The 24,845-nt window shown below is 36.4% G+C and overlaps 1 protein-coding gene across 2 annotated transcripts in view; it reads right to left on the bottom strand.

The window, feature by feature from the left end:
• Positions 1–3,120: 3,120 nt before the first annotated feature.
• The window catches only part of FAM222A (family with sequence similarity 222 member A), a 126,967-nt gene continuing 105,242 nt past the window's right edge, over positions 3,121–24,845 (bottom strand). For both annotated transcript variants that reach the window (XM_077461326.1, XM_077461327.1), the window contains exon 3: positions 3,121–11,189. In XM_077461326.1, coding sequence (XP_077317452.1) covers positions 9,946–11,189 — 1,244 coding nt within the window. In that variant the 3' untranslated portion in view covers positions 3,121–9,945. The remainder of the gene's footprint in view (positions 11,190–24,845) is intronic.

Raw genomic sequence — 24,845 nt, 5'->3', positions numbered from 1 at the left:
TTTTTTTTTTTTTTTTTTGTGAATGAATCTTACAGTGTACTTTGCAAGATCTAGCTAATGGTCTGGTGCAGCCTAGATATCTAAGACTGAACCATATAATTTAAAGAGGAGTTCCAGTCCCTCCCCCCCTAAAAATTAAAAGACAGCACCTACAAATACAAAAGGACCCTTTCCTGGCCTGGGATCCAGAGATGTCTTCACCTGAGCCAATGCTCCAATCGGCTTTTGGTGCAGGTGCTGGCATCTCAAATAGGGGAAACAAGCAAGTGAAACCTTGAGGCTTCACAGCTGATTACCTTCTGCACATGCATGAGGCGTGCCTCGTGAATGGTCCCGTAGTCTTTTGGGACCTGTGATGTGTCCCAGAAGACTGTGGGGGGTGAAATTTTGGCTCGGATCGCCACGGCTCATCTGATCGGAGTTGGGAGTGTGTACCTGTCAAAACCTGGTACCCGCTCCCCCCGAAAAAGTGGCAAATGCAGCCGTGCAGGGGAAAGGAGGATGCAAACAAGTGGGACTTTGCCTTTTGGGCAAAGTTCCAGTTTAAGCGCCATTTTTATTTGAGGATGCAGAACCTGCTCACCCACAGCTGCATGTGCAGTTCCCTTGCCACTCCCTGACATTATGAGCACAGGGAATCACATTATTTTATTAGCAGCAATAGCAATTGGGGGACTGAGGAATTGGTGCTCTGAATTTACAAGTATGCCATGATGTGCTACAAACAAAGGTTTGCCTGTATCAGCAATAAGTTCAAAGAAAAAAGCCCTAGCAAAATTATATTTAAAATAAGATATATTGTCCTCAGAATAAACCTAAAACACTAACTCTCAGGGGCAGCACTGACGTTGTTCCTGACACACATACCAAAAGGTAGTCCTAGAAGGGACTGTTGGGGCTATGCACTGTGAATAGGTGCACAAAAGTATGTAGCCCACCACACTGCACTACACTGTAATGTAGCACAATACAGCACTGTGTAGAGCACTGTTCAACATTGTATAGTATAACAGCAATGATATCACCCTGCAAAAAAATTCTCATCTCTTTTCAGCTAATACTTACAAAAGGCTGCTGGGAACTGTGACTTTTATAAGAAGGTTGCTGGAACATAAGAAATGCCCTATTATTGGTCCTTCTAAGCCCCCTGACCCCAGTTCCGAGACCAATAAGTGATTTGATTGGTATAGTGGCAAATGACTGCATTAGGTCACCATATTTCCAAACTGCAATTGACTTGAATTCAGGTTGAACTTATGTTTGACTTGAACCCAAAGCACATCCCGATAGTTAAAAGAATAATCAGTCCCCTCAAAAAGATATAGCAATATAATCATTCTAAATATTCTTCATTCTATCCACAACTAGGAGAAAAAGAACATTTCTGTATAGTTTGTGTACATGTACCTTTCATCTATACACAGGAGAGGTGACTGTCTGGAAAATTGGAATATCATTGCAGGAAACAAAGCAGTTTAAAAACCTGCTAGGGGGCCTTTCACAAAGTTCTGATTCTTCAAACAGTGAAACAGAATCCACTTGATGATTAGTTGAGAAAGCTGTATACACAAAATACATTTTTGAATCGGTCTTTTCAGCAGAGGCTACTTACAGGTGCGTAGTTGTGTTAAACAACAAGCCTAATTCAACAGGTTAAAACTTACATAAGTGTAAGGCCTCATACAGACAGAGCTTAAAAACGCTACTGTTACAGGCGTTGAGCATTTTTTTTTCCAGCCTGTAAAAGCACCCTTATGCAAGTCTATGGGGGAAATTTTTAAATGCAAAGAAAGTAGAAAATCCAGCACAACTTGACTGATGAAAAAATGGTTTATTCAATATCCATCTAGACATAAATATATCCATATATATATATATATATATATATATATATATATATATATATATATATATATAAATAAAAAAACAGGTTTCTGCTCCAACCTTAGGGCCTTAGTCATAAAGCTTGAACTATTTTATCATTAGTCAAGTCGGTGCTGGATTTTCTACATTCTTCATGTTTGTCTATGGTATGTACAGAGGATATCCTGGCATAGACTACTGCACCTGTCTCAGTGGACACTAAGTTCAGGGGTTGCGGCACCACAAAGTTTTCTTTTTTTCAAATGCTAGATGCGCCTAAATGTGTGTGTGTAATACACAACTTTTGCCACATTTTTTTTAACAGATTTTTTTCTTGTCAGGGGTTCTGGCATTCAGAACTTTGTTAACTATATAATTGGGCATAACTAAAGCTGAACTGCAGGCTAATTTAAAAAACACCAGTGAATGTAGTTATGAATCATGTTGTAAAATGCTGCGTAAACTGTGCTGGGCTATATAAATCCTGTATAATAATAATAATAATAATAATCAAAACAATAAAATATAATCAAATGTAGTTTAAATACCCCTAGTTTACGTACTAGAATTTGGCTTGATATCAGTCTCCGAGTCCCAAGCACTGCTTGGGAGACAAAGGGCAGCATTAGTAACCAATCAGACATGCTGTGTGCATATGTGCTGAAAAAAAACAAGCTAACAGAAGCAAATACCTTGTTAGTATTTTGCTTTTCAATTGTCCAGGCTCAAGTGCGTTTTGACCAATATTGTCCAAACTATGCTGCTGCTGTGTAATTCATTACAAATCATTTGGCAGATAAAAGGATTCCGTTATAAATTTCAACTAGGTACATAGCTTCTCTGGTTGAACAATTGTGAACATGGAGATTTATAGTACAAAATGTCATGGTAGGGATGCCCCACAACTGATGGTATTGGTACACAGGTTAAGGAAAAGTGACTAAGGATTTTGTTTTTGGAAAACTTCTAACTTTATTATGTGTGCACAGTTAAGATATTTACAAAAAAGGTAACCTATTTAATTATCCATATAAATATGCCTTTTTACAATTACAAGGATTTCCCAGAGTGACTTGTTCAAGGCAGGAAATGTTTCGTAATGAGGTTTATGCTATTTACCACATTGTTATTTCAAAGTCCCCAAAGTAATATATTTCCAAATAAAGTAAACATCACTTATTTCAGTAGATAAATTGCACTTTTAATAAACTGTACAATAAATACAGGAAATTGAAATGAAACAGACAGGAGACAAAGTTCAAATAATATTTCAGTTTTACTCTGGGAAAGCAATATCAGAAGGTACATGTTTTTAGCTTTAGATTTTCAGAACAATTGTAGTGCAGAATTCACAGTGGCCTGTATGCAGGAGAGAGCAACCCTTCAATCAATGTGATCCCATCAGTTTTCAGTGTAGTGAAATAGGAATGGATGTATTGCTAAATTTGACACTTTCCAATACCGAACTCTTGAAAGGACAAATAAATAAAATAGGCTGGTGTGCACTTTAAAATTAGCAACTGTTCAAAGATTCATTAGAAGGGACTGGTTTAGAAAAGTGATGGTAAGGAGATAAGGGCTGTATGTAAAAAGTAACTCGTTCATGTGTAACTGAAAAGAAATAGCTAAAAATACAGGTGTTTATGTTGTATGAATTTATAGAATGACCTGTAGATTGAAGTTTAAAGTTTAATGAAACAAAAATGTGATGGTTGCTTTAGACTGATGATATGCTGGCAAATCCTTAAAATATACCTGTATGGGTGGAACAGTGTTGATATTCATTGGCACCCTATATATTGTATAAGGGGGATGCCGTGCAGTAGGAAAAAGGGGGTCTCCTAAAAAAAAAAAAAAACATCCACACAATGGCCTTACCACCTCAACCTGTTGACACATACAGTGTATTTTCTCTGCTTTTACAGATGCAAAATTACTTATGACTTGCTAGGCTGTTCAATGTAGCCATCATTTTAGTTACACTTTAAGACCAAGGGTGAAAAAGTTTGGAGAATAAAAACCATTCAGCAAAAGTAATGAAATGTAAAAAAAAGTAGTAACTGTAGAAAAAGATGTTCTAAGTAAGAATCTGGAAGTCCCCCTCTTTTAAGTACTAGATACCAGTAGAGGAAAGGATAATATCTTCATGTGCCCTACTTGCTAAGTAATTATTGGTCACAATACTGTACAAGTGTGTACAAGTGTGTGCTAACAGCAATCTACAAAAGATTATTCAGTTTTGTACTGAATGCGCCAGACTTTACAGTAAGTGCACCCTTATGTAAGAAAAATGGTCCTTAACAGCTCATGCACAAAGACAAATCTGAAAATCCTGACCACAAATGTCATCTAGTTATGTGCTTTTTTTTATAAAGGTAAATGTAGGGTGTGAAGCACCCAATAACATAGGTGGTAAAAAAAAAAAAAATTCATCCCGTGCATGAACCCTAAGTGGTACATTCATGTGGGCTACATAAACTGAAGGTCCATGTATTATAATCACAACAAAAACACTTTATTTTTGTAGGCACTAATTGAGAGGGGTAGAGGGCTAAAGCGTAAATGTGTCCTTGGGTGTTTGGAGACTTTTTCCACTTTATAAATATCCAGAATTTTGATAACAGGGGCCCAAATAACTATCAAAACCTGACATAGGTGAACTTATTTCTCATTACAACAACTAAGTATGGTTCTCAGAGTCACTGCCATGTAGACATTAAGGTAATTGTGTCATTATCTTCTGAATCCCAAACTGGATATAGAGGTGCCCATACATTCCTGCATGATCCCTGCCCCCACCCTTTAAAAAACAAAACAAAAAAAAACATGAGGCTTGAAACCTGGAATATTATGCATATACCAAGTTCAGCAGGAAATATGACATTCAGCCCACCATCTCCCAGGCCCCTTTGCTGGTCTAACATTGTGATGTGCATCCAGACCAAAAGATGTGGCATTAAACAGAAAAGGGAATTCATAGCTCCTGCAATACTTAGTAAAAAAAAGCTGCAGGCATGTGTGATAGTTCAGGTTTGCTACCAGTATAGTTTTTCCATCATTTTGTTCACAGCAATAACTTTATCGGGTTCAAGGGGAAAAAAACAGATTACTGTACATACACAGATTGAATGGTACAACTTATACTGCTAGCCTCGTACAATGACGTCATTGTAATAGATAAAAGTGATTCATGTTCACAGGTTGCACACCCTAACATCAAATGACTCAGTTTCTGGTCTATTATCTATTTGAAATATTGAAAAAATAAGTCCAGATGTAAACCAATTAAACATTTTTTATGATGGCAGAAGTGGCCAACTAATTCTTGCAGATCCAATTTTTTGAGCAAAAAAAAAAAAAAGATTGACGTATGAGGAAATGTTCTTAGTTTTTTTTTTTTCTTTAGCAGCCAACATGTAAATTTAAACAATATTATTACACTACAAAAATTATATTCAAGTTTTCAAGTATTTTTATTATTTTGTATTTACTTTAAATAACCTCCTGCATTCTCTCTTCTGATCTACATTTTTACTAGTGCAAGTTATGGCCTAAAAAAAAAAATCACGTTACCATCCTTTTTAATTCATTTATTTTCTGCCAACCTTTTCTGACAGAGTAGCAAAATTAATTTATTTTATCCAGTAAAGCAACACTGGCATGATTATATAGATTTTTTGGATAATATATATGTTTATTATTGTGTTTCAGAGTAGAAGAGCAATGTATTCAGCTGTTAATAGCAGCAACAATGAATCCGAACACCCATTTGCATCCTTAGCACAATCTTGTGTAAGCATGTGTTTGAGTGCAACGCTTACATTTACTGGGCTAAAACACCACAGATTCAATGGAAAGAGAAAGAAAAAAAAAGTCACAATAAAAGGACTAATCTCTGGTTTCCATAAATTAAACATTTCATCACCAAAGAGACTTGAACGCATTGTGGATTAATTAAACTGATCGAGTAGGGGGAGCCAAATCAATTATGTCTTGTGAAAGATTATGATCTACAGTCTAGCCTATTTTTAACAATTTCAGATAAAAAAAAAAAATCAGAACAAAAATAAAAAAAACATTAAAAAAGAATAAAATTGGATAAATGAAAAAGAAATAGGTTACTATCCTCCCAGATTCTTATAGTTAACCTGCTCTATTTTTCCCCTAAAAGCAAAGATAGGGGGGATTTTAGGAATATTCTTACATGCCATTAAAAGATAAGTTCAACTTTTTAACAAAATAATCAATCCAAATGTTTATGAAGGCAAAAAAATATTATATTCATAACACAGGAGCCTGCAAAGCATTGCGCCCATCGATCAGTGGATTGCAGGTGCAAAGTGCAGACATTCTAGTTTTCTTCCTGTACTTCTGTACAGGCTTTCAGTTTGAAAACTGAACAATGGAATATGAAAGCACTGATCAGTGTTCTTACAGTCCATTGAGAACTACAAGCCATCTGCAGCAGTGACAGACAGGACTTGTTGTTTGTTCATTCACAGATTGCTGTGAATGAATGCATAGCAACATGTTACACTCTAAATACAGTTGACATACATACATGTTGCTAAACCTGAACCTATCTTTTAATAGTAGGCACCTGCAGGAAGCATCTGATCTCTGGGTAGTACTTCACTACTCTAAAAATGTAGGTTCCAGGATCCAACCAGCCTACTTGTCTCCGACTCTCTCTCACACTAAGCACCTTATTATTGCTTAGTGACATTGCTGGGGGCAACCAGTTACTAGTAAGCTGGTTAGGTATTGGCACCCTGGATTTGGATGCTACAGGAGAGCTATATGGAGATCAGATCAGTTAATCTCTGCGGGAGGGATAATCAATCATTTGAAACTATTATTACAGCACTGCAGTTGTGCATTGCAAAATGAAAAAAAAATTACTGTAGTTTCTATAAAGAGATAATTTTGGTTTTAGTAACCACAGACTAAAAGTAAACTTAAAAAAATAAACAGTTTCCTTTAGCAGTATATTGGAACTGACAAAAAAAAAAGAAAAAGAAAAGAGGTTTCTGGCTAAATGGTCCACCAAACTGGCAAAGTCATCCACTGACATTGTTTTCCACTGTGCAGCTGACAGAACTGCTCTTTTCTGTTTGTATCCAGAGAAGAGTTCTGTCAAATATACCACATAAATAGTTGTCAAGAAAAAAAGAACAAGGATAAAGAAAAGAATCAGCAGGTTGGAAAAACAAAAATATGTATAAATCACATATTACTTGTAGTATATTTTACTTTACTAGGTATACCCAGGAATTCATGACCCTTTTACCAATATGGTAATATGATTTTCAGGGAAGTTTAAAAGTTTAAGTGTAAAAACTCATGCAGTTCCAAATAAAATTAGTTTTAGGCAAACTATACAGGAAAAGGACTCTATTAAATTGTTACTTTCAAGGCACGATGGTCCCTTCTTTGTAGAACTCCACAACAATTTCCTGTATACTTAGCTTTCAGAAAGATACCATCTGAGTTAAAATACAAGTTTATAAAGTAGCATGTAACATTCACAAACAAATATGTGATTTCCAAACTGACCACAACAGGATTAAAGTTGAGCAATTAGCTGTGAATGGCAAAAAATGTGTCTTAATTATTACCAATCAGACACAGAGTACTTTTTGAAAAGATGAAAAGATGTTAAATATTTTTATTATATATATATATATATATATATATATATATATATATATATATATATATATATATACACAGACATTCTAATTTTGGCAAAGTTGCCTGTGAAATGGAGAACCAGAGTTTTAATTATTAATCCCTTATGTTAATAAGCATATTTACTGTCTAACAAAAAAAAAACACAAATTATTTTATTACTACTGTTAAAAGAGAAGTTTGAGATTTTTTTAAACAATCATGCATACCTAGGTGGATGCAGCAGCTCTAAGGTCGCGTACACACGGGCGGACTGTTCGCCCAACTTTGTCCGCTGAACAGTGTTTGGGCGGACAGTCCGCTCGTGTGTGGGCGGACAGTTGGACGGACAAGGTTTTACGGAATTTCCGAAAAACTGTCCGCTGAAACCTTGTTTCAGCGAACAGCCCGCTCGTGTGTAGGCTTGTTCGTCAAACAAAGTTGCGCGCATGCTCAGAAAGGATTTTCACGCCGAAAGCTATAATGCAGTGTATAGGACGTCGTATTTTTCGTCCCGTCGTACGTGCCGTTCACGTCATCGCGCACGGTTTCAGCAAACTGTTCGTTCGTCGTGTGTGGCCATGTCCGTCCATGCTAATTTTGAGCGGACTGTTTGCCGAAACTGTTGGACGGACAAAGTTGGGCGAACAGTCCGCGCGTGTGTACGCGGCCTTAGACTGAGAACCGAGCAATCAATGACCGCTGATCATTCGGCTCTCAGAGCTCTGTCACCATCTCTCTGCACTGCCCCCCTCCCTCGCTCACTGGAGCACTGGGCTGTGAAGGGGGTGGGAGCAGCTGGCTCAGGCTCTCAGCGGCTTGCTGAGAGGCTGGACTAGGTGCTGGTCTAGGACACTGGGTGGATCCCAACCATATGGTCGCAATCTTTCCCCAGCCTGGACTGGCTCTGTGACATCCACTGTTGGCTGAAACTTCTCTTTTAAAATAAATGGTTAAAAAAAAAATCACTGGACTAAATTCTCACATAGCTTTTTGTGTTAACGAATATAAAATGTAAAATGTTCCCCCAATAGATTTTAATGAATTGGTGACAAAAGATATTTTTTTTAAAACAATTCATAATTTCTTGTGGGTACATTTTACTGAAATTTGAAATGCACAGTGCCTGGTATCAGTGAGCCCTACATTTCTTCCAATGGCTATTATGCAATTGGTTGTAAGTGAATAAAGTATGTAAAAAAACAACATTTTGCATATGTGTTTGTGAATGTTCCCAGTCTACGTAAGGCAACTTGTATTTTCGATTCATGGTCCTTTAAATTACAATACCTGTTTTTTTCTTACAACTAACCTTTTACAGTGTTATATTTGGTATGTAATATTTTACTACAAAGTAATCACATACAGAGATGGCAACTATATTGGCTAACTGATGAACGGTCATATTTGCTAACCTGTGAAATTTCAATATCGGAAGACCCCTGAATTCATGACATAAATTAAGAACAGCCCACATTTTCACAGCCCCCCCAGTGAACAGTTATTTTAGTGATCACAAGCATCATTATACTGGGATATGAAGCATCAACCTGCAATCCAGATTTCAAACACAAAAAACAGCAGTAGGCTTGGTCGATGGTCAGGTAAACATGAAAGAATAACTTGTTTTGTTACATAGTCATATTCCACAAAATGAGAATATGGAGCAATAATTTAAACATTAAATATAACTCATAATTACTTGATGTTGTATTCAATCAGAGAATGTATCTTCATGGTAAGAAAAATATATAAAAAAAATAAAAGACTATATCTAAAACAAAACTTTAGTTATTTGTTTGGGGATACATATTATTCTTTAATTTGAGCTGGTAATTTAAATAACTTTTTTACAATAAAATGCGTATACTTGAAAATAAGGGTATCAAAATAAAAGAAAAAAAAACCTTGGGGGGGGGGGGGGGGAAAGAAATCTCTTCATGTATAACATAAATAAATACTTAACCTACTGCCTTCATTTTTATTCCACAGTGGTGAGAAATGTTGCTGCTTTTAAACACAACGTTCATATATAGAAACAAGAATTGAGATTTCAACAAATACAAAAATAAACAACAAAATGAAAAAGAAATGGAGAATCAAGAAGGTACAACCAGTAGCTCTTTCTCTGTTACTGTTTGATTGAGACAAAGAAAGAAAAACCTGTGTTGATAGAGCCATTCTCTTCCTTTCACTTGCCATAAACAGAAAAGGCAAGCGGGGAAGAGGCAACCATTCTTGGTTGGGAATGACCTGTAATGCTATGCATTCTAGGTGCAGAGCAGTGGGTGTTTCCTAACACCACCTCTGCCACCACTGCACTTACAAACATACCTTCTTAGGGCTAAGTAGCATAATCTAGTTTACAGATTACAACCAGTGTTGGCCACCATTACATAAAAAGCAAGAATTTTATCTGTAAATGGGCAGTCTGATGTGGGCATGCTGATGATCAAGAAGCCTTGGCACAGACACTGTTTCATAACCTTTGCCAAGCATCTGCTCCTTAATACAAGGTGGGTGAATGTCATTGATAAGATACTCCAAAGACTGAAGACTACTGCTAAGGATAGAGGTATTGCAAAGGGTCTTGCTGGGGATGCTGGTTAGTCCATCTGATGGATGTACCCCCAAATCCCTGTGACCATTGGCAAGTTCCTGGGGATTGTAACAGTCACTGGTGGGAGTGACCAAGATACTGTTCCATGGGGGAGCAAAGTATTGCCCCACTGAAAAATTACCATGCATGCCAACACAGTTCAGTGGGGAAGAGCTGACTTTTTCAACGGCACTAGCGAGTGTATAAGGACGAGATACTCCAGGGCACACTTCTGGTGACTTGCTGACTGCTCCACCACCACCACTGCCTCCACTGTATATCCGAAGTTGTTGCTGTTGTTGCTTCTGTTGCCAAATTAGGTAGTCCATGCTATCCTGATAGGATCCAGGTTTTGCTACCACTGGGGCAGTTCCTAGTGCCAGCTCAGCGCCTGCTCTACAGTCTTGCAAGACAGTGCCCGCATAAGCCACAGTGCCCCCGGTCATTGCAGTAAAGCCATTGGTCATTCCCTGCTTAGCTGGACTAGAGTTAGTAACCACTATGCCCTGACAAGCCTGGTGAGAAGCTTGAGCCTGGCACTGTTGGTTAATCTGGTAAATTATGCTTTGAATGGAGGGCAGATTAGACTGTTGGAGTGTTAAATTTCTACCTGTTAAAGGAATGACTGATGTTGCCACAGTCACATTGGGTGGCACTGGTGCATCTAACTGCTTCTGATTTGCAAGATAGCTCAGCTGTCCATTGCAAGGTTGGCCTTGTGTTAAAGTGCTTGACATGGTGTAAGGAGCAACACCAACCTGTGCAGCAGAAATCTTAGTTCGTTTTCCCTCTACATTCTTCACTACACTCTTGCTAGAAGATTTAACAATAGCAAGCAGGCCTTGGTAGCCACTTGTGTGTATTGGGTAAGGGCTGTAACGCTGGCCTGTGGTATCATAACCATTTACAGTCCGATTTAGGTGCTTGTGCTGGGGGACCCTGATGTTGGTGGGGAAGATCTTGATAGTCAGTGGGTTGTTTGCAATTTTCTGTGCGTAGGCATCTAGTTCAGAAGGACTTGGGTATCTTGTGGTCTGCATTGATGTGGCAGTTTCACCTGGAAAATAAAAGAATAAATCAGTATGATTGTGATTCTGTATTTATTTCATTACATAAAGTTTATACCTACATTTAAAACCATTGTAGGGTTCTGTGGCTATTTTAAACAGTGCTAAGATATAGGCTTCACCATGAAGAATGAGTAGATGGATAAATAAGGAAGGAATATGATCTTTAAAAAAAGCCTTTCCTGGCTGTTGTCTAGCTATTAAATGGACCCACTTTAACACTGAGCCACAGACTTGGGGTACATACTTGTTCTGGGTAAGTAACAAACTATTCAATTGCTTAGTCAGAATGACAGCCAGACAACTAGTATTTGCAAAATGAGGAGCCAACAATCAAACGCTCTGCTGCTGGCTATTGTATTTGGACAGCTACAGGTGCCTGGATGCAATTGCTGACAGTGGAGATTCAATGGTACTGTCAAACAATGATAGGATGCAGTTACTGCTCAGATGATAATAATTTTCCACCTAGCTCAGTCAATTTTTAAATAGTCCTTTGACGAGCTGAATGGTGCCTACAGGGCCATGGTCAAGTGTGAGCTGTCTATGGTCAACTAAAGACTAATGGGCTAATAGGTAAGATCAGCTAACTAGGATTTTTTCGCCATCTTTTCTCTGAACAAATAACCTGTTGTAGCATCCCTGCCCAATAGAAAGCTATAAGTCCGGCATAGCCAGTGGGATGAAAAACAAAACAAAAAAAACAAACAAAACAAAAAACAGATTACTCCATCCACACAAGCAAGGTGAATGGGGGAATACCCAACAAGGGGACACTGTATTCGGACAGCGACTCCCACTGTTGTCAAAATACACTGTTCAGCAGCTACAGCCGCTGACTGACCACAGTTTTCAAGGTCAAAGTCAATCGAACAATCAACTTATGTCGAACAGGGAGCGCCCTGCTGAAGCGGGCAAATTTTGTTCTGACTATGCCCAGTATTACAGTGGTTTAACATTATCTCAAGCTTCTGATGTGCATTTGGTATATCTATGAGCTTATTCAGCTAGCACTAAAGCAGAGCAACTAATATCGTAACAGAGCACACTATTGTAAATTGAACTTTGCTTGGCTAGTGCAACTACTTTGGCTATTAATATTATTTTTTTATTTTTTAACTACTTAATGAAATGATCCAGAATGTGCTAATCTAATGCTCTAAATTTAGAGTTAATAAATTATGAAAAATAATCCCAGATAGCCAGGCAGAGTTTCATACAGGCAGACATCATATTAAAAGGGTGAAAAATGGGAAAAGTCATCTATAAAAGTCGGACATTATGCAGGTGAAAGGTTGTTCTCGACAAAGCTGTGGCCACCTAGCAGTCTTTTTTGAAAAAAATCCATTATTCAAAAAGATTACATTTTTTCACAGCAGTTTAAAGAAAGAATGAAAACTTGACAAAAATCTTCAAAACGCAGAACATTCCAGGCGGCATCGTTAATGATTATAGAGGTAAATTATGTCTTGTGTCTTCGAAAAAAGCATTTTTGATTACTAAAAAAAAAAAAAAAAAAAAAAGTCCATATTTTGTGAGATGGCAGTTAATAATTTAATGACAGGGGAGGAAAGAGCTGTCAGTTCAGCACACATTTGTCTCTATTCTTCTGTTAACAGACAAAAAGCCTTAGAACTGTGGCATTTGGTTCCACCCAAAAGTACTTGGGGAGACAAAAATTACTGAACTGCTGTCGCTAAAAATTCCCTATAATTAATGAAAAAAAAAATCTACACTTTATAATTTAACCCTTACTCCATCTGCCATTTAGACATTGCAGCGGGTATTTGCAATTGATGGAGGGATAACAGTATGATCAGTGATATTTCTATTTGATACATGTTGATATGAACAGACCTCTACGGGTGAAATACTTGCCTTTATTTTTTACTGCTGATTTTTTTTTTTTAAACCACTTTTGATTTTAGATGATTGTGTGATTGCATGGTTACTTATGCTGAGCAAACTCACTGCAATTTCATCAAGCAAAAACAAATTAGGCACTGCTTTAATTATCTGGGAGTATCAGGTGCCATAATCAAAGAATAACAAGCATTCACAAAAACACCCTTTAATAGCAATAATCAATGAAGCCAGCCAGAATGCTGGGAAATTCTGTTCTCCAAACACAGGATTTTTTTTGGGGTAGAAAACCATGGAAGATAGTTTAACCCTTTCTCATAAAAATGGTTGGTGTATGGAAAGGTTGATGTTTTTGTAGGTTTTTTTACATGAAGAATACATTGTACAAGCTTGTCTTAAAGATTTTTTGAGCTAAAATGTGATGTACAGCAGCTCAGAGTGAGCACAAAACATCAGTTAATTGGCACATATTTTATGCGGAGATGCAAGGTATAACGAACTGCATAACAGTCTTCTAATAATACAAATGAGAATGAAAAGGTCTATGGGGTTTCTTCATAACATATTTGCTAATGCTTCGCCTGGACTTCTTGTGATGATTGGAGAAATTTATGAACTGGAAATATTATCTATAGCAGCCACTTAGCAGTATGCCTAAATGTTTTTTAAGCCAATGAAGGAAAATTGTGCAGTTTGATTGGCTGCACTGGATAACAACTTTTTTTTTTGCATATATTTTTAACAATGTTCCTTGTGCAAAAATAATCGGACTGTTTTTCGAGTACAGTTTTTCCATTTCATTGCTTTCCCTAAGAACTAAGGCATGAGCAGTGTGCATTAGGAGCCCTCCTAATGTGTCTCAGCCTTGTTCTCGTGTTTTCCAGGACCTTAAAAATAACATTTTGTTAGTCACTACACTACGAAGGAAAGTAGCATCTCTGAATTCTAGCTATTCAAATAATATCCAGAAAAAGGCAGACATTCTAGATTCATTTAAATGTCTATCTAACCAATTTTAAAGGAAACTAGAGTTATTATTTAACATATAGCCATGGCATCATTAGCTAATGCTACCCACGTCAAAAAAAGCTTCCATTTCCTGTTGCCCTGAAGCAACAAAAGTAAGATGAGTGATGGTACAACTAATATAGCTACAGGAAAAAAATATGGGATGAAATAATACATAGAAAGAGGGGCACTGAAAAAAAACAACTAATCAATCTTATATATTAATAATAGAAATCATGGGTACAGGTTTTTTGCCCATGTCCTCACTGAGAAAATTCACCCTGTCCGAGACTACTTCCAGCAGTAAAAAGTGATAAGAAATTCAAAACTTTGAGCTTTCACCAGAACTGCAATACAGAGGATATCTTTCAGTGGGGACACATGTTCCATGACAACTAAGAGTGGATTTTCTCTTACATACTATTAGGTGTATTGGATTTGAAGTTAAAAAGGTTGTAACCCTGAAAAAAAAAAAAGATCCTGATCCTTTAAAGCATGTTAAACTGAATAGTGCTTGTGCGATGTCATGTGTCCCTTTCTATGCTGTATAAAACCTGGTTGATCCTGCCTGCTCCTGTGTTCCCCTTAGTGTACTGGCCACGATAATCATGGCTGCTGATCCATAATACCGTGGTCAGTTTACATGCCCCTGTCAGCCCACAGTCTCTCCCTTTCCTTCCCTGCCTGTCAGCTCCTGTGTGTGAGCCGATATCCAAACCTGCCCCTTCTGCCACTATTCCATGTGGCAGTAAAGTTAGTGCTCACAATTGCTGCCCGTCCCTCTGTTATAACAAGATATAATACACTGTGTATGTGTTTTTCTTTTTAATTCTGCAGCTAAATACATTATTCCACATCGTGATGTGACTGCGTGGCTGACAGAGAGGGATCTCAGCCTATCTCTGTAGATCTTAGATCAAGAAAGGAGAAAGGAGAACAGCTGGCAGTCATGTGACTGCACATTGGCAATATGAAAAAAGGTATTTAGCAGCAGAATAAAAAAAAAACAAATACACTGTGTAATAAAACTTGTTATAACAGGGGAGCTGGCAGTAATAGTGAGCACTGACTTTACGACTTGAACCACTTCCCTCTGACTTTCAGTGGGTATACAGGCATCACCCTGCTACCATTTTTTATAGCTGACTGTCGGCCCTCTTGTAATGGCAGTCGGAGCGGCTCATCAGCCGCTCAATTGCTATTACAAGCAGTGTGAGGGGACGCTTCCCTGCTGCCTTCTGCAGCTCTCCTGGGCTCTCCCATCGCACTGGGAGACCCAAGCAACCAGCCGGTGCATCCGCCGGCTGGCCTGACAGCCGAACAAAACCGGAATCGGCTTTGTTCGGCTGTTCGTAATAGTAAGCAATGACATTATATCTTGGTGTTTTTGAATGCTTTTAGGTGAGGAGGGATTTGGGGTCTTACAGACCCCAGATCTCTCCATGAAGAGGACCTGTCATATGCCTACTGCTGTCACAAGGATGTTTACATAAATAAAAATAAATAATAATAAAAAAATAAAAAGTGTAAAGTGCTTCTGTCCTACCCTGCTTTCACACAAAGGCAAACGTGCACCTTAGTCCTGCAGGCAAACAGCAGACATATCACTGCGAACGTCAGATCATGGGCAGTAATTCTAGCACCAGACCTCCTCTGTAAGCTTTTAAAGGGTCACCTATGTATAGTAAAAATTTACGTTGTTTGTTGTCGTTGCACAGGAGTGTGAAATTTTAAAACGTGACAAGTTTGGTATGTATTTAATCAGTGTAACTTCATCTTTTATATTTTACAAAAAAAAAAATGGGTTATGTATTGTGTTTTTTTTTTAAAAAAAACGATATTTTTTCCCCAAAAAATGACACTTGAAAAAACGCGGTGCAAATACCGTGTTACATAAAAAACCTGCCAAAACCCACCACTTTATTCTCCAGGGCCTCTGCTTAAAAAATAAATAAATATATATATATATATATATATATGAGAGTAAAAGTATTCTCGCGCCTACCAATGTGTCCTAAAACTAGTGGGGTTGCAGCAAAACACCGGCAGGGGTATACACCCTCCCCAGATTAAGTGATAGTGATTAAGAAATGGTGTTGCGCTCCGACTACTTAGATCTAATTAAATTAACATGTACTCAAGTGACAACCAAAACAGAAATAAACTAAAATGTGAAACTGCATGTTTAAATAAGCTCAGACAATGTGCATAAATATTAAAGTGCAATAAACCAGGTCACATTGTGCGCTTGACAAAAAACTTGATATGAAAAATCCTCTATAGATGACAGTGAGATGATATTAAGTATATATCCAAATATATAAATGATATGAAAAAAAAAAAAATAAAAAAAAAAAAAAAAAAAAAAAAAAATAAAAAAAAAAAACAAAAAAAAAAAAAAAAAAAAAAAAAAAAAAAAAAAAAAAAAAAAAAAAAAAAAAAAAACACAACTGAGTGTCGTTATAAAAGTGCAAAACAGATCAAAGAATACACAAAATACTAATAATCCATGTGTAGTGTATCACGTGTCTGAACAAAATACTAATAGTCCATAAGCAGTGAAATGTGTGTTTGAGCAAAAATTCCAAAAACAAAAATAAGGTGAACTATAGTTATATGGAGAGCATATCCATTTAGTGATAAAATGCGTCCATTTGATGATCAACAAGGCAGTATCCTGCGTGCTCCAAAAGCAGGGGGTGGATTCCACCAGTGCTCCTATGCGTATAATATCCTCACACTAGGTGCAGTAATTACCTTACCTTACTGCTGTAAGGTAAACAGCATTTCCAAAGTGACGCTTGTTGTCCAATGTAGGTTCAGTAGGTGATGTAATCCTGGACTCTCATTCACCATGGGCACGTTGTAACATGCAGAGAAAGCAAGGGGAACACTCCAATAGTGAAGTACGTATTCACAATTTATTGGGTATAAAACGAAGGTAAGGTACTCACATTTAAAACAATAATAAAAGCACAACTTAAACGAACGCGTGTCACGTTCGCGCTTCCGGACGTCACTTCCGGTGTCCTTACTGGCCAATTGTGTTCCTACGCGTATCGTCAAATGACTTCATCAGGGAATAACAACTGGGGTAAGGGCGGACGTATAAATAGTGTCAGTAATTAGCAGCCATTTTTGTGAAGTCCATTGTGGCCCCATCTACGGCCATTTTCTCGTGGGCTAATATATATAGAGTAATGGTCAACGGACGTGACAGTGGCAGGAAATGTGCAAGCCTCACTTGCGATCATTTTGTGGGGGTATTTTTTATTGTAGATGATCATTAACTGTTATAGCCCGCTGGGAAATACCCAGGAAACATTATTCTTATTGGCGCAGCCCCAAAGGTAATAACAGAGCAACCCTTCTCATTAGCGCACCTGCGCAATAACGTTCGTTTCTAAAATGACATCTAGCATAAAACAACAAGAAAGAAAAGTATGGGCAATACTGGACGAATATATTAAAATTGAAAGTGATTAAATAAAATCAAAATAAAAGCTACACTAGTAAAACCATAGTCATAAAATTATTATGTGTAAGAGATATCGATAATTATATAAAATCTTAAGGTGTGTGGTATAGCATGGCCAATAATTGGGAATCAGCTATTGGCGATATAAATTATCAACAGGTCCATCTAAAAAGCAGTGATGTCTAGGAGGGAGACAGTGATCTAAAACACACTTACGACTATTTACTAGATCACTACCAGTGTATAGACTGAGTGGTATGGGAAAGAATTAAAAGTTATAGCTAAAATTGTGTGTATATGAGATCAACAATATATTGGACTAGGATGTAAGAATTCCATGATAACGGCCATCATAGATGGTCCTAACGGGAGTCATAATCGATCTCCAAGAGTAACACTAAAAACATAGACTAATTAAAAAAAGGGGAATAGAATATATATAAAAATAGAATAGGATAAGATAGAATATGTAAAAATATCAGAATCACTCTGATATGAGCGTTATAGTTTAGTATGAGCGGTAGTCATAATCGATCTCCAAGAGTGACACTAAAAACAGAGACTGAGTAAAAAAAGGGGAATAGAATATATATAAAAATAGAATAGGATAAGATAGAATATGTAAAAATATCAGAATCACTCTGATATGAGCGTTATAGTTTAGTATGAGCGGTAGTCATAATCGATCTCCAAGAGTGACACTAAAAACAGAGACTGAGTAAAAAAAGGGGAATAGAATATATATAAAAATAGAATAGGATAAGATAGAATATGTCAAAATATCAGAATCACTCTCAATTTAGGAGAGGACACCGGAAAGGAGATCCAAAATTCACATAATAGTAATTTTAAAACATCCTAACAAAAGAAGCTTATAAATAATGTAGTCAAAAATCACTAATAAAACAATTAAGGTCAAAATCAATATTGAGTCCCTGGGGCGCAAAAGTGTCTAAAGTGAAAATCCATCTAGACTCTGCCTGACTTAGTGTTCTGACCTTATGGCTCCCTATCGAGCCTATATCCCTGTCTATCGAACCCTACAAAAGACATTGGAGAGGGAGCCATAAGGTCAGAACACTAAGTCAGGCAGAGTCTAGATGGATTTTCACTTTAGACACTTTTGCGCCCCAGGGACTCAATATTGATTTTGACCTTAATTGTTTTATTAGTGATTTTTGACTACATTATTTATAAGCTTCTTTTGTTAGGATGTTTTAAAATTACTATTATGTGAATTTTGGATCTCCTTTCCGGTGTCCTCTCCTAAATTGAGAGTGATTCTGATATTTTGACATATTCTATCTTATCCTATTCTATTTTTATATATATTCTATTCCCCTTTTTTTACTCAGTCTCTGTTTTTAGTGTCACTCTTGGAGATCGATTATGACTACCGCTCATACTAAACTATAACGCTCATATCAGAGTGATTCTGATATTTTTACATATTCTATCTTATCCTATTCTATTTTTATATATATTCTATTCCCCTTTTTTTACTCAGTCTCTGTTTTTAGTGTCACTCTTGGAGATCGATTATGACTACCGCTCATACTAAACTATAACGCTCATATCAGAGTGATTCTGATATTTTTACATATTCTATCTTATCCTATTCTATTTTTATATATATTCTATTCCCCTTTTTTTAATTAGTCTATGTTTTTAGTGTTACTCTTGGAGATCGATTATGACTCCCGTTAGGACCATCTATGATGGCCGTTATCATGGAATTCTTACATCCTAGTCCAATATATTGTTGATCTCATATACACACAATTTTAGCTATAACTTTTAATTCTTTCCCATACCACTCAGTCTATACACTGGTAGTGATCTAGTAAATAGTCGTAAGTGTGTTTTAGATCACTGTCTCCCTCCTAGACATCACTGCTTTTTAGATGGACCTGTTGATAATTTATATCGCCAATAGCTGATTCCCAATTATTGGCCATGCTATACCACACACCTTAAGATTTTATATAATTATCGATATCTCTTACACATAATAATTTTATGACTATGGTTTTACTAGTGTAGCTTTTATTTTGATTTTATTTAATCACTTTCAATTTTAATATATTCGTCCAGTATTGCCCATACTTTTCTTTCTTGTTGTTTTATGCTAGATGTCATTTTAGAAACGAACGTTATTGCGCAGGTGCGCTAATGAGAAGGGTTGCTCTGTTATTACCTTTGGGGCTGCGCCAATAAGAATAATGTTTCCTGGGTATTTCCCAGCGGGCTATAACAGTTAATGATCATCTACAATAAAAAATACCCCCACAAAATGATCGCAAGTGAGGCTTGCACATTTCCTGCCACTGTCACGTCCGTTGACCATTACTCTATATATATTAGCCCACGAGAAAATGGCCGTAGATGGGGCCACAATGGACTTCACAAAAATGGCTGCTAATTACTGACACTATTTATACGTCCGCCCTTACCCCAGTTGTTATTCCCTGATGAAGTCATTTGACGATACGCGTAGGAACACAATTGGCCAGTAAGGACACCGGAAGTGACGTCCGGAAGCGCGAACGTGACACGCGTTCGTTTAAGTTGTGCTTTTATTATTGTTTTAAATGTGAGTACCTTACCTTCGTTTTATACCCAATAAATTGTGAATACGTACTTCACTATTGGAGTGTTCCCCTTGCTTTCTCTGCATGTTACAACGTGCCCATGGTGAATGAGAGTCCAGGATTACATCACCTACTGAACCTACATTGGACAACAAGCGTCACTTTGGAAATGCTGTTTACCTTACAGCAGTAAGGTAAGGTAATTACTGCACCTAGTGTGAGGATATTATACGCATAGGAGCACTGGTGGAATCCACCCCCTGCTTTTGGAGCACGCAGGATACTGCCTTGTTGATCATCAAATGGACGCATTTTATCACTAAATGGATATGCTCTCCATATAACTATAGTTCACCTTATTTTTGTTTTTGGAATTTTTGCTCAAACACACATTTCACTGCTTATGGACTATTAGTATTTTGTTCAGACACGTGATACACTACACATGGATTATTAGTATTTTGTGTATTCTTTGATCTGTTTTGCACTTTTATAACGACACTCAGTTGTGTTTTTTTTTTTTTTTTTTTTTTTTTTTTTTTTTTTTTTTTTTTTTTTTTTTTTTTTTTTTTTTTTTTTTGTTTTTTTTTATTTTTTTTTTTTTTTATTTTTTTTTTTTCATATCATTTATATATTTGGATATATACTTAATATCATCTCACTGTCATCTATAGAGGATTTTTCATATCAAGTTTTTTGTCAAGCGCACAATGTGACCTGGTTTATTGCACTTTAATATTTATGCACATTGTCTGAGCTTATTTAAACATGCAGTTTCACATTTTAGTTTATTTCTGTTTTGGTTGTCACTTGAGTACATGTTAATTTAATTAGATCTAAGTAGTCGGAGCGCAACACCATTTCTTAATCAATATATATATATATATATATATATTGTTGTGAATTCATGAAGAAATACATTTAATATTCACTGGCAGAGATGAGAGATTTCAGTAGGCCTAAAAAAAGGTGGATGAACTATAGTGTTGATATTATTGAACTGTGACCTCTTGGAGAACTTTAAAGCAAAGTACAGGATCTCACAGGTTTTTCCAAATGTTAAAGGGATTAGCTATCTTTTAAAGTTCTACAAGCCTGTATTGAGACAATGTGTTGCCTGAACAAAAGGGATGTTTGGTCACAAACACCAGAAAAACTCTTATCTAGCTCCTTGAATGGACAAGGAAGGCCGTGCAAATATATATGGCAAGGTTTGGGCCAGACTTAGGAGGTACCTGTGACTAACAGTCATTAAACCTGAATGACCAGAACAAATATCCCATTGTCTCAGAAAGTGAGAGATCAACAAAATCGATTGTGTGAATTGTAAAAACTTAAAGGACACAACTAAGCCATTTAATCATTTATTGTAAGCTCAAAGTTCGCCTCAAAACATGGTGTGAGAGGGATATACAAGTCAGACATATTTCAAAAGTACTTCAAGTAATTCAAACTATATGTGATATGTGTAGGTCACCAAAGAGATATTATAATTTTAGTATCTATGGATCTAAAGAACTTTGTCATAAAGAAATTATATATGAAAGTATGATTATAAATAGAAGTGTTTTAGCAACGAATTAGCATTATAAAAACATATAATCATGATTATAACTGTATAAGAATTTAACCTATGTTTAGATAAACAAATAATGATTGGATACCCGAATTATACATGTATCCATATAGATAATAATTGTATGTGATATTGTTTGATATATATCTAACCTGTGTCCTTTATAAATGGACTAAAGATTAATAGATATACATTGATATGCATATATATCACCATTTTATGCAAGTGAGTATTCAAAATTATGTTAAGGTATTTTATATTATACTATCATTCCTGAACACTCAAGATATATTCGTTAGAACATATATAATCAACGAACGCATATTATAGAAATAAAAATATTAACTTAAAGAGATAAAACACCAAACACATGTGAGGCACCTGGTGGTTGAAGGTGCTATTACCTTAAAATCACGAGACTACTGGGAAAGGTGATCATTAAGTCTGCCTGCCAATAGGAAAGGGACACATACCCTCTGGGCAGAACTTAGTATAATTTTATGGTCTTTTTGTTTGGGAGGATATTTAAGAAACTGGAAAGATGCCATAAAGAAAGAGAGCTTGGGGGAGAGCTGAGGGATACCCTGGGGGGGGGGGGGGGGGGGAACATCTGAAGACTCCCAGACAAACTATATATATATAAAATATGTTAGGGGTTCTAAGAAACTTTCTAGAAAAAAAATACTGATTGTTACATGTGAACAAAGTGCCAGAAAATGCCTGGACTAGAAGTAGTTAAAGTTGCAGTTTAGCTAACAAAAAAAACCTCTCTACAGCTTTGACAGGACATGCCAGTAATGGCATATGTCTCATGTTCTGCAGGCAGCTGGATCCTGTAGAAATCTTTGTGCAGGGATGCTGGTGCTCTTCCTGTCGTACTTCTGGCACTGTGATAGTTATAGCTTTGCTTTTTTTAGGCAGAACTAAAGAAGGTATGACGGCCCCGTCCTCTCCTCTCTGTCTCCATTGAAAAATCCTGTGCATAAATTAAACTGCATGTAGCACAGCCTTTGACTAGAGAGACAATGTAATTTGTCTGAATCTTCTCCATTCATAAATAGTATTACATGCAGTGAAATTAAAGAAATAACTTTTTCTCAATGGAAGAGAGAGTAGGTCCCCAACAAACCATCTTCACAGCAATTCTGGATGAAGACCTGAAGCTAAAAGCCTATGCAGCACCAAATGATCAGCGACAGGAGGAAGCCCAGGATCATTGTACAGTTAATTTTTTTTATAGGATCCAGCTGTCTGCACAACATGGGACAGATAAGTAGTGTCAATAAAGCTGTAGAGATGTTTTGCTTCAGCTTTAAGTAAAATCTCCCCAGAGAAATACAGATGGAAAGAAACTGACAGGGGCTTTAGCCATTCCCTACTCTATCCAAAATGAAAAAGAAAAGTTTAGGCTTCAGATATACTTTAACTTAAAAATGTAAACAGATTCATGGAATATGAAAAGAAAGAAAGATGTGAAGCCGTGGAAGTGGACCAACCATGTATATTTTCTTGATATGCTGTATATCAGTGGTTCTCAACCTGAGTAGGCCACGTTTGCAGGTTTTTTTTGGGGGTACTTGAGGACTGAGGTTGAGAACCACTGGTGTATATTACCAGAGGAAGAAAATCCAGTCTATAACCGATACTTCTTTTTTTTTTGACCTTATGGCCATCAAGCCTGTTTTAAGCTGACATTGCAATGGCCTTGGCTCTAGAGAAAACACCTTACTCTATACTGTTATTAATCAACATTAAGCAGAAATAACCCTGGGGCCTCAAGTCTTTATTTTTCCCATGGGAACCAACTATAAATCAGTATTGATTACTGGTGGTTATAAATATATATTTTAGTAATTTTTCAAAAATATCCTTTGCCAACCTAATCAAAAATGGAACAAAAAATTAGCATAAAATGTTAATTATTATATATAAACTCAATAATACTAACATTAGTTATACACACGTTTCACCCAAAATATAAAACACATCTTGTAATTTGAGCTTTCAAGAGTCTGCAGTCCACAAAACACAAACATAATTTTAACCCAGGAAAAATAAATTGAATGTAAAACACATTATAGAACCAATTTCATGGTTGTTTAACCCCCTCCAAAATACACACATCCCTGTATGGAGAAGGAAAATCAGCATTTTTTTTTTTTATAATGGACCAAAAGGGCTCGTTCATGCAATTTTACAGATGATCAACACAATTAACACTTTTTAAAGCTATTTCATGAAGCTTTTATCATCCAGTAATGTTTGGTTCTGTTGATGACATTACTTATTAGAAACCTAAGAGAGTGTGTCTATAATGTTTCAAATTTCATATTGCTAAAGAAATATATATATACGGTAAATTATGTAAAAAAAAATTTGTATCCAGATACACTTACCAACCTTACTACGTCCAAGTTATACACAGTGACTGAATTAAAAAAAAAACTTTATATTTTAATGTTCCACACTAAAAGATTGTATATGAGAAGAGCTATGACGTATATCTTGTAATCCAAGGTAACCAATCAAATACTGGCTGACACAATGGACCACTCAGTCTTTTTTCTGTCATCGCTTTTCTATGTTTCTATGTCTTTCACTGGATCAAATTAATTGGACTGTTGGACTAAAAAAACTTGCTTTGGTGCTATTCAGTGCATGGTTTTCATTAATAATTATCTGGGTTTATAGAAGGGTGGGAGCTACATTGCTGTCTGTAGGAGTAGCTCAGAAGTGCAAAACAAACTACAATTATGCTGTAGTTACAAAGAATGCAAAGAAGGATTAACTTATGCATTTCTTCTCTATAAAATAAATGTAAATAACAAGGAGTCATTAACACAGTTAAAATTGCATGGTCCATCTAATTCAGATGCTTTTCTTTTGATGAATTCAATTATTGTGGTTTTCAAATACGCAAAAATAACCTTATCACCTCCTTCTTAGTGGCCAAAAATCTTTTCTTTTTTTTTTTTTTAAATAAGTATATAGGACTACTGTCTGTAGAAAGGCTGAGTAAATTACCCCAGGGCAGGTTTTAATTTTTTTTACATGCAAGGACAACCAATCCCTCATTTTTCTTTAAAATAATATCCTTTAAAATATATGATGTAGCGTTGTTAGCTCCTGT

Source organism: Lithobates pipiens, unplaced genomic scaffold, assembly GCF_037356315.1.
Source record: "Lithobates pipiens isolate NorthernLeopardFrog02 unplaced genomic scaffold, aLitPip1_a1.2 Scaffold_3, whole genome shotgun sequence".
NCBI classification, from domain to species: Eukaryota; Metazoa; Chordata; class Amphibia; order Anura; family Ranidae; genus Lithobates; species Lithobates pipiens.
Note: the sequence above shows the minus strand (reverse complement) of the source record. Positions and strands in the feature narration are given on the sequence as shown.